At 48.9% G+C, this 10,310-nt stretch overlaps 3 protein-coding genes and 1 long non-coding RNA gene across 4 annotated transcripts in view; 1 reads left to right on the forward strand and 3 right to left on the reverse strand.

Moving 5' to 3' along the window:
• The window catches only part of atg14 (autophagy related 14), a 3,197-nt gene extending 2,317 nt beyond the window's left edge, over positions 1-880 (reverse strand). The window contains exon 1 of the mRNA XM_060052877.1: positions 427-880. Within this exon, the coding sequence (XP_059908860.1) occupies positions 427-698 (272 nt within the window). The 5' untranslated portion in view covers positions 699-880. The remainder of the gene's footprint in view (positions 1-426) is intronic.
• A 99-nt stretch (positions 881-979) lies between these two features.
• On the reverse strand, positions 980-5,131 carry tbpl2 (TATA box binding protein like 2). Its single transcript, XM_060051606.1, has 8 exons — positions 4,813-5,131; positions 3,866-4,022; positions 3,511-3,757; positions 3,228-3,315; positions 2,791-2,882; positions 1,985-2,152; positions 1,363-1,457; positions 980-1,256 (listed from the first exon to the last, which is right to left on the reverse strand). Exons 1-8 carry the CDS (start codon positions 4,858-4,860, stop codon positions 1,180-1,182), a joined length of 972 nt encoding a protein of 323 aa, XP_059907589.1. The 5' UTR covers positions 4,861-5,131; the 3' UTR covers positions 980-1,179.
• A 62-nt stretch (positions 5,132-5,193) lies between these two features.
• On the forward strand, positions 5,194-10,142 carry jmjd7 (jumonji domain containing 7). The gene is made up of 9 exons (XM_060051589.1): positions 5,194-5,396; positions 5,693-5,846; positions 6,478-6,616; positions 7,169-7,283; positions 7,441-7,497; positions 7,596-7,691; positions 7,894-7,970; positions 8,056-8,215; positions 9,838-10,142. Exons 1-9 carry the CDS (start codon positions 5,333-5,335, stop codon positions 9,924-9,926), a joined length of 951 nt encoding a protein of 316 aa, XP_059907572.1. The 5' UTR covers positions 5,194-5,332; the 3' UTR covers positions 9,927-10,142.
• Positions 8,418-8,925, reverse strand: LOC132457457 (uncharacterized). Its single transcript, XR_009525652.1, has 3 exons — positions 8,780-8,925; positions 8,591-8,720; positions 8,418-8,468 (listed from the first exon to the last, which is right to left on the reverse strand). It is a non-coding gene; the product is annotated as an uncharacterized LOC132457457 (long non-coding RNA).
• Positions 10,143-10,310: the final 168 nt, after the last annotated feature.

Below are 10,310 nucleotides of genomic sequence, written 5' to 3' on the forward strand. Positions count from 1 at the left end.
TTCAACTAAACACCCGCCAGCTCGATCACATCAAACAAACGCTCCGAGTTTAGCAGTCCAGCAGCAGCTGGGATCCTGTACCATCAGATCAACAACAGCCTGGCCGCTAGATTCTAAGAACCAGACGACACTCGGGACCTCAAATAGATTCTGACATCGGCAGGATTGACAGAATAAAGGGCAAGGCTTATTGGTGTTTCAAGGTAATGTTACTATAAAAGGTTTACTGGAAACCTAAATAACGACTCTCGGAAAACTGGGTCGACAAAAATAACGGGGGCTAACTAGCCTGCGGCTAACGGTTATGTAAATATAGAAGATATCTGCTAATGCTAACCAGCCAGGCTAGCTGTCGTCTCTTCGAACTTCAGATCCAACACAAGCAACGTGTCATGGACCCCCCCACTTCCCCCTACTCACACTCACCGTTCAGGGTTCCTCCCGTCGATGTACACGAAGTCCCCGGACTGAACGCAGCGGCTACAGGTGAGCTTCCTCCGAGCGGAGCCACAGAGAGGACAGCGCTCCACGGCCACGGAGAGACCTTCCGCGTCGTCCACCGACTCCACCGTTACGCTCCCCGGGGAGCCGTGCAGGTGGTACGGCCGAAGAGGCGGCCGTCCCGCGGGTTGCGGCCCGGGGACGGCAGCGTCACCTGGGCCGAGCGAGCGGACCCCACATCCTGTTGGGGAGTCCATGGAGCCCCGCTCGATGCTAAGCTAACCACAGCTCGGAGTTTAGAAGGCTTACAGTGCCTCGTTTAGAGGGGCTTTAGGTCCTCATCTCGATCGTAAATATTAATATTCAGAGAACAAACGCGCTCGTTATGCGACAACACCAGGGAAGTGGTTTGTTTTGAACTACGAAACTGCGACTCTTCGCTTTCTGTTTCTCCTGACCACGTGACAGTGTTTGTTTATGTGGTGACGAGGGATGGGGGGGCGGAGTCACGGCCAGACAGGGGGCGGAGTCAACCACATATGAAAATAATATTTTATTGACCAAGACCGACAAATACATTTTAACCAATATCAGCTGCTTTGTCATCCAAACCAGACACAGATAACACAATCTATAAGTTAAATAAACTAAGCTGAATGCATAATAAGTCAAATTAAGAATTACTTCAACTGTACAGTAAATAAATGTGATGTGAGTGGCTGGCATCAGCAACAACATTCACTGCTTTCTGAATCCTTTAAGGATAGGATAAATATTCTCAAACGCCTCGTAGATCTCCTCTCGTTCCTTAGCACCTGGAAGGAGGAGACACAGCACAGTGTTACCGTGACAACATACAGCGTTACCCTGACAACGACACAGCGCTACCCTGACAACAACAACACAACCCTAGCAACCAACCTGTCAGAACCACCTTCCCCGACACGAAGATGAGCAGGACGATGCGAGGCTTCACCATGCGGTAGATCAGCCCTGGGAACAGCTCCGGCTCGTAGCTACACACCACACACACACGACACATGACACACACGACACATGACACACACACACACACACACACACACACACGACACACGACACACGACACACACACACAGAACTGGGTCAGACAGCCTACCTGCTGGTGGGTCAGACAGCCTACCTGCTGGTGGGTCAGACCAGCCTACCTGCTGGTGGGTCAGACCAGTCTACCTGCTGGTGGGTCAGACAGCCTACCTGCTGGTGGGTCCGACAGCCTACCTGCTGGTGGGTCAGACAGCCTACCTGCTGGTGGGTCAGACCAGCCTACCTGCTGGTGGGTCAGACCAGTCTACCTACTGGTGGGTCAGACCAGTCTACCTGCTGGTGGGTCAGACAGCCTACCTGCTGGTGGGTGAGACAGCCTACCTGCTGGTGGGTCAGAAAGCCTACCTGCTGAACTGCTGGTGGGTCAGACAGCCTACCTGCTGGTGGGTCAGACAGCCTACCTGCTGAACTGCTGGTGGGTCAGACAGCCTACCTGCTGGTGGGTGAGACAGCCTACCTGCTGAACTGCTGGTGGGTCAGCACCAGCCCCTCCAGGCGGATGGGGAAGCAGACGTCACAGCTGGCCACCATGTTCTGGATCTTGAAGTCCAGGAAGCGGGCGGAGAAGCCCAGCTTCTGCACCACGCGGGCGTACTTCCTGGCTGCCAGCCGAGAGTGCTCCTCACTGCAACACACACACACACACATAGATGTAGACCATGTAGAGCAGTAGAGATGGACACCATGTAGAGCAGTAGAGATGTAGAGCAGTATAGATGTAGAGCAGTATAGATGGACACCATGTAGAGCAGTATAGATGTAGAGCAGAATAGATGTAGAGCAATATAGATGTAGAGCACGTAGAGCAGTATAGATGGACACCATGTAGAGCAGTATAGATGTAGAGCAGAATAGATGTAGAGCAGTATAGATGTAGACCACGTAGAGAAGTATAGATGGACACCATGTAGAGCAGTAGAGATGTAGAGCAGTATAGATGGACACCATGTAGAGCAGTATAGATGTAGAGCAGTATAGATGTAGAGCACGTAGAGCAGTATAGATGGACACCATGTAGAGCAGTATAGATGGACACCATGTAGAGCAGTATAGATGTAGAGCAGAATAGATGTAGAGCAGTATAGATGTAGACCACGTTGAGAAGTATAGATGGACACCATGTAGAGCAGTATAGATGTAGAGCAGAATAGATGTAGAGCAGTATAGATGTAGACCATGTAGAGAAGTATAGATGGACACCATGTAGAGCCATATAGATGTACATTATGAGAGGGCTATAGATGTAGAACATGTAGGTGCTACCTCTTGGCTCCGGTACAGACCATCTTCCCAGAGCTGAAGATCAGCGCTGTGGTCCTCGGCTCCCGAATCCTCATGATGACCGCAGCAAAACGCTGACACACACATCATCATGCAACAACAACACATACACACAACATATATGACCAATACCAGACTTGATCGAGTGAGTGAGTGAGTGTGTCTCTGTGTGTGTGTGTGTGTGTGTGTGTGTGTGTGTGTGTATCACTCTCCCTGTCTGTCTCTGTGTGTGTGTGTGTGTGTGTGTGAGACTGTCTCAGTGTGAGTGAGTGTGTGTGTGTGTGTGTGTGTGTGTGTGTGTGTGTGTGTGTGTGTGTATCACTCTCCCTGTCTGTCTCTGTGTGTGTGTGTGTGTGTGTGTGTGTGTGTGTGTGTGTGTGTGTGTGTGTGTGTGTGTGTGTGTGTGTGTGTGTGTGTACCTTGGGGTTGTATTCTGCATTCCTGGCTTGGAGGGCGATGAACTTCAGGTCCAGGGAACAGCCCAGATTCACCGTGGAGACAATGTTCCTACACACACACACACACACACACACACACACACACACACACACACAATGTCTTTTGGTTTTAGGGTTTGGGTTGTTTAGACAAGGGCAAGGTAATAATAGGGTTACGATTGGTGAGGACTAGTTCATCTTAAGATATGGGTTGGTCAGGGTTAGTTAATAATAGGGTTAAGGTAAGTTAGGGATAAATCTTAACTGTAGCGTCGGAATGATTCCAGAGCGTTCGGTCACAGGGGTCATGGGGGTCATAGGGGTCATGGGGGTCATGGAGCAGAAGGGAGAAGCCCCCATTCCCGCCATGGACCCTGCTGGCTGCTGGGCCCCAGGTGGGTTCTGGGTACTGTAGTCCGGACAGATGCCGCTGTCCTGGGAGACGTTGTGGGCGCCTTCATCATTTCCAACCGACTCACTGGCATCACCCGTCACGTGACCCGTCACATGACCTGTCACATGACCACACCAGACATAAACACATTAGCACCCCTAGCAACCTGTCCCTCCATCCTCTCCCATCCTACAACCGTTGCTAGCCGTGCCAGCAGCATCAGTACCGGCCGAGCTGCGGTTGGCTGCTTCCTGCGAGCTGAGGTCATCAGGCAGGAAGCTGAGGTCCAGGTCTCCCTCACGGCTCTTCTTAGGCTCCGCCCCCCCGAAGGAGCCGTCCGGAGCAGGCCCCTCGGGGCCCTCGTCAATCAAGAAGGCCAAATCCTGGAAACACACCGCTGCAGATCAACACTGAACTACAAGTCAAACATGAAGAACTACAAGTCAAGCATGAAGAACTACAAGTCAAACGTGAAGAACTACAAGTCAAACGCGGAGAACTACAAGTCAAAATTGGACGACAAACCAACACGTAGAACTAAGAATGAAAACAGATTGATGGAGATGGAGAAAATAGAGACAGAATGATAGAGAGACAGGGAAAGACCAAATGAGGATTGATTTAGGGTTTCCATTTCATCCGAGTGCAGTTCGTTCCCTCAATGCTGTTAACGATTTTATCTTATGGTTTGAGTTTAAGTTCTGATACTGGATTTGGCACACTTTAATCCAAAGCGTAGCTATATGAAACATACATACACACATAGGCTACATATGATATAAGGGTAACGGTCAGTTAACCCTTGCATACATATGCATACAATTAAGGAGCAGGTAGGGGTGAAACATAATACTCAAGGATGCCTAGTTTGTGGACCAAGCAGCTCATTCTGCTGGCTTACCTGTTCACTAAACTATCCTAACTTCATGTCTGGATCCCAATGTTTGACGTTTATCACAACCAACATCCATTCACAGACAAAATAACGAGACCTTTAAAACCAATTTTTGCAACCTTTTTATTTTACACGGGATAAAACCTCACCCCCTTACAAGCAAACAAACAAAACAAAGTTGAGTGCACCCGAGTGACACCGAGTAGGACGGAATGAGACCGAGGGAGACCGAATACTCCCTCAAACATTGCACTCAGCAGCCAGCCTTTCCTACTTACATTTGCAATTGAATCGTCAAAGAATCGCTCCAATGCGCAATCATCCATGCCTGCTCGGGCGGTTAAATAGAGACGATACCATTCCCATGATTACAACCCGCCGGCTCTCTAATGATCGGTTCAGGCTCGATTGGCTGCAGGTGTGATGAAAGTGGACCTCTTTAGTTCTTTCTTTGTATAGGTATTTCAGTTTAATAAACTGCTATTGCAGTACTGCCGGTACATATAGGGTTATATGTGGATACATTGAAGTCTATTGAGTTAAATATCAGATGATATTTAAACTCAACTTTTGACCTATTTTAACAATTTTAACAAATTTCTTGCCAATAGAGGGCGACAATCGGCCTTTTTTTTTCTCCTAGAATCCACACCGGAAGGAAAACCTCACTGCACATGCGCACACCATGTAAACAAAGCAGCATGGCGTGTTGTCAAAATCTTGTCTTCTATTCTTTTATACAAACATATATATCAAATATATAGTCTAGATTTCTAACTTAATAGTTTTTGATGATCCATGATGGCGGAGAAACCAGAGGGATTGAACAAATGTTTGCGAGACTTTTCTGAAGAAGCGCGAGGCGAGTTTATAGATGGGAATAATAAAGCAGACGACAAGACAAAGTTGTAATAGAGCTGCTTAATGACTATTGACTATCTATTACTGTCTACCACTGGCGACTTTATCAATGGGTTTACAATTTTGGTTTAAAGTGAAACAAAGTTAAACGAATACTCGCAGAGCCGTGAGGACATGTGGTCTGTGAATGTTTCTAGAGCACTACTTCACGTTATTATGAATGAGGATGTTTGTTCTGATCACTCAGCTGAGTGCCTGACTTCTGTGAAATAAGAACATCTCATTGGTTGTCTGCAGAACTTTACCTGAACCAATCCGTGCCTTACCTCGAGCTCCCTCCTGCCCCACTGGAGTTCTACCGCGACTGGATTGGTCCAAATAAGCCCTGCATCATCCGCAATGCTTTCAACCATTGGCCAGCCCTGTCCAGATGGAGCCCAGACTACTTCAGGTCAGACATCACTGGAGGTGAACCGTGTCATGCCTCAGACTGATGTGTGCTGAACTCGAAGGGGACGCCCATATATGGTTGTGGCACAGTGCTAGCAACACGAAACACAGCAAGTGAGTTTGTTTAGAAACGCCTGTGATGGACACGGATGACTTCAGGTCAATGAGCAGGTGCGGGAGTGAAGACCGATTTAGAGGTCGGCTCACTTGGATTGGGGTTAGAGAGGGAGGGCGCCTTGCAGAACACAAAACATCGGTGTCCCTCTAGAACTATCTAGAACCTTGAGTGTATATAAACCAGACCAGACCATTGGGTCTCTAGACTACCTAGAACCTTGAGTGTATATAAACCAGACCAGACCATTGGGTCTCTAGACTACCTAGAACCTTGAGTGTATATAAACCAGAGCAGACCAGCGGGTCTATAGAAATATCTAGAACCTTGAGTGTATATAAACCAGAGCAGAGCACCGGGTTTATAGAACTATCTAGAACCTTGAGTGTATACTGTATAAACCAGACCGGACGTCTCTAGATTCTAGATAGTCCATGAGGTCTGGTGTGGTTTATATACAATCCCTAGATTCGAGATTCGAGAACCCAGACCAGAGCTCATGATGTCATCCCACCAGGGAGAAGCTGGGGTCAAAGGTCATCAGCGTGGCGGTGACCCCTGACGGCTACGCGGACGCGGTGAGCGACGGGCGCTTCGTGATGCCGGAGGAGCGGAGCATGACCTTCTCCTCGCTGCTGGACGTCATCGAGGGCAAGGTGGGGCCGCACAGGAAGTGGGAACTCCAGACAGGAAGTAGAACCTCCAGACAGGAAGTAGAACATCCAGACAGGAAGTAGAACCTCCAGAGAGGAGGTACAACCTCTATACAGGAAGAACCACCTATAGACAGGAGGTACAACCTCTAGACAGGAAGTAGAACCTCTAGACAGGAAGTATAACCTCTAGACAGGAAGTACAACCTCGAGACAGGAGGTACAACCTCCAGACAGGAAGTACAACCTCTATACAGGAAGTATAACATCTTCACAAGAAACAGAAAGACTACCCGGGCAGCAAAATATCTAGGCAGGCAACAGAAAATGTTCACAGGAAGTAGAACATATACATAGGAATCGGAACAGCTACACAGGAAGCAGCGTCTGGACAGGAAGTAGAACATTTTTGCAGGAAGGTGAACATCAGTGTGTGTGTGTGTGTGTGTGTGTGTGTGTGTGTGTGTGTGTGTGTGTGTGTGTGTGTGTGTGTGTGTGTGTGTGTGTGTGTGTGTGTGTGTGTGTGTGTGTGTGTGTGTGTGTGTGTGTGTGCAGGTGGAGCAGCCGGGGGTGTACTACGTCCAGAAGCAGTGCTCCAACCTGACGGAGGAGCTGCCGGAGCTGACAGCGGACATAGAGGAGGACATACCCTGGATGAGCCAGGCCCTGGGTACACACACACACACACACACACACACACACACACACACACACACATGGTCCCTATCACACACACACACACACACGTCCATGACACACACACACATGACACACAACACTAATCTCTCTCTCTCTCTCTCTCTCTCTCTCTCTCTCTCTCTCTCTAGGGAGGTCACCTGATGCGGTGAACTTTTGGATGGGAGAAGCCAGTGCTGTCACTTCCTGTAAGGACCGTGTCTAGGTTGCCATGGGAACATCACATTGGTCCTAGTAGTCACACAATTAAATCTGTGTTTGTGTGTGTGTGTGTGTGTGTGTGTAGTACACAAGGACCACTATGAGAACCTGTACTGCGTGATTTCTGGAGAGAAGACGTTCATCCTCCTCCCGCCGAGCGACCGGCCTTTCATCCCATACGGTAACCGTGACAACCGACTCCCGTCACCAGAGTGACACATCTTAGCGGTAACCGTGGCAACAATGTGAGCGGTGACCGTCGCTACACACTTTACCGCCGGTCATACTCTCACACGGTGTTAGGTAACCACGGTAACAGCCACGAGTGCCCATGGGAACGCGCGTCACCGAAGGTGGTAACCATGGCAACGTGTTTTCCCCAGGCCTGTACCCGCCGGCGGTCTACAGGCAGGCCGCGGACGGACGCTTCGAGGTGGACGAGCAGACGGACGCCGAGAAGGTTGGAGTCTTCGTCGTCGTCCTCTTCCTCGTCACACTCTTCACACAGCGTCACATGACCAACACCTCCCCCCCCCCCCCCCCAGGTGCCCTGGATCCCCCTGGACCCCCTGGACCCGGACCTGGAGCGCTACGGGTCGTACCGCGGGGCCAGACCCCTGCTGTGCCGTGTGGCGGCGGGCGAGATGCTGTACCTCCCCTCCCTCTGGTTCCACCACGTCAGGCAGAGCCAGGGCTGCATCGCTGGTGCTGCCTCACTACTACCTCACTACTACTACATCACTACTACAACCTCACTACTACTGCTACTACCTCACTACTACCTCACTACTACTACCTCACTACTACAACCTCACTACTACGACTGCTACTACATCACTACTACGACCTCACTACTATGACTGCTACTACATCACTACTACCTCACTACTACAACCTCACTACTGTGACTGCTACTACCTCACTACTACAACCTCACTACTATGACTGCTACTACAACCTCACTACTATGACTGCTACTACATCACTACTACCTCACTACTACAACCTCACTACTGTGACTGCTACTACCTCACTACTACAACCTCACTACTACGACTGCTACTACATCACTACTACAACCTCACTACTACTGCTACTACATCACTACTACCTCACTACTGCTGCTGCAACGTCATTACTGCTGCTGCACTATCACTACTACGGCTACCTCACTACTACCTCACCACTACTGCTACTACATCACTACTACCTCACTACTACTGCCTCACTACTACATCCTCACCACTACTGCTAATACATCACTAGTACCTCACTACTACTGCTACATCATTACTGCTACCTCACTACGTACTACCTCACTAATACTGCTACTGCATCACTACTACCTCACTACTACCTCTCTACTACTGCTGCTACCTCACTACTACTGCTGCTAACTCACTGCTACTGCTGCTACCTACTGCTAATGCTACCGCTATTTCACTACTACTGCTACGTCGCTACTACTACTACTACGTCACTACTGCTGCTGCGTTACTACTATTGCTACTACGTCACTACTGCTGCTGCGTTACTACTATTGCTACTACGTCAGAACTACTGCTGCACTATTACTACTACTACTGCTACGTCGCTAATGCTACTGGTACTTCTGCACCATCACTACTGCTATGTCACTGCTACTACAGCGACTGCAGCTACATCACTAATGCTACTGCTACGTCCCTCCCTACTACTGCACTATCACTACTGCTATGTCACTGCTACTACAGCTACTGCAGCTACATCACTAATGCTACTGCTGCTGCTACTACTGCACCATCACTACTGCTATGTCACTGCTACTACAGCTACTGCAGCTACATCACTAATGCTACTGCTACGTCCCTCCCTACTACTGCACTATCACTACTGCTATGTCACTGCTACTACAGCTACTGCAGCTACATCACTAATGCTACTGCTGCTGCTACTACTGCACCATCACTACTGCTATGTCACTGCTACTACAGCTACTGCAGCTACATCACTAATGCTACTGCTACGTCCCTCCCTACTACTGCACCATCACTACTGCTATGTCACTGCTACTACAGCTACTGCAGCTACATCACTAATGCTACTGCTACGTCCCTCCCTACTACTGCACTATTACTACTGCTATGTCACTGCTACTACAGCGACTGCAGCTACATCACTAATGCTACTGCTACGTCCCTCCCTACTACTGCACTATCACTACTGCTATGTCACTGCTACTACAGCGACTGCAGCTACATCACTAATGCTACTGCTACGTCCCTCCCTACTACTGCTGCTGCTCCGACTACACGCAGCAGTACTGATACTGTTGTCGTGTGTTGCAGTGAACTTCTGGTACGACATGGATTATGACATCAAGTACAACTACTACCAGCTCCTGGACACGCTCTCCGGCCTCACCCCACAACCATGACATCACAGGAAGTCGCCATGACCTCACTGGAAATAACCATGACATCACAGGAAGTCCCGGCAGAGAGATATGCAGTTCATCATCTGGAAACGAGTCATTCAAATGTGCCATTATACTCCATATACTGTATACTGATACGGTCGTTTTAATACTACTAATGTACTACTTCTCAATGAAAACTATTTAAATAAATGAACTTCAGTAAACAACAAATTTCATCTTCTCACCTGTCTGATGATCATTGTCTATTATTATGAGTTAGACAGTACAGAAACTGGTCGTTAAGGAGCAGGTAGGGGTTAGACAGTACAGAAACAGGTCGTTAAGGAGCAGGTAGGGGTTAGACAGTACAGAAACGGGTCGTTAAGGAGCAGGTAGGGGTTA

The sequence above is a fragment of the Gadus macrocephalus genome, chromosome 5 (assembly GCF_031168955.1).
Source record: "Gadus macrocephalus chromosome 5, ASM3116895v1".
NCBI lineage: Eukaryota > Metazoa > Chordata > Actinopteri > Gadiformes > Gadidae > Gadus > Gadus macrocephalus.

What these genes read in the sequence shown, in the direction of transcription:
- tbpl2 (XM_060051606.1), bottom strand. Translation starts at nt 4,860, where the DNA reads ATGGATGATTGCGCATTGGAGCGATTCTTTGACGATTCAATTGCAAAT. An exon ending in ATGCAGAATACAACCCCAAG is followed by an intron (nt 2,883 to 3,227) that starts GTACACACACAC and finishes TGTGTGTGTCAG; the next exon opens with CGTTTTGCTGCGGTCATCAT. An exon ending in GGGGAAGGTGGTTCTGACAG is followed by an intron (nt 1,257 to 1,362) that starts GTTGGTTGCTAG and finishes TCCTCCTTCCAG; the next exon opens with GTGCTAAGGAACGAGAGGAG.
- jmjd7 (XM_060051589.1), top strand. Translation starts at nt 5,333, where the DNA reads ATGATGGCGGAGAAACCAGAGGGATTGAACAAATGTTTGCGAGACTTT. An exon ending in CTGGATGAGCCAGGCCCTGG is followed by an intron (nt 7,284 to 7,440) that starts GTACACACACAC and finishes CTCTCTCTCTAG; the next exon opens with GGAGGTCACCTGATGCGGTG. An exon ending in AGCCAGTGCTGTCACTTCCT is followed by an intron (nt 7,498 to 7,595) that starts GTAAGGACCGTG and finishes GTGTGTGTGTAG; the next exon opens with TACACAAGGACCACTATGAG.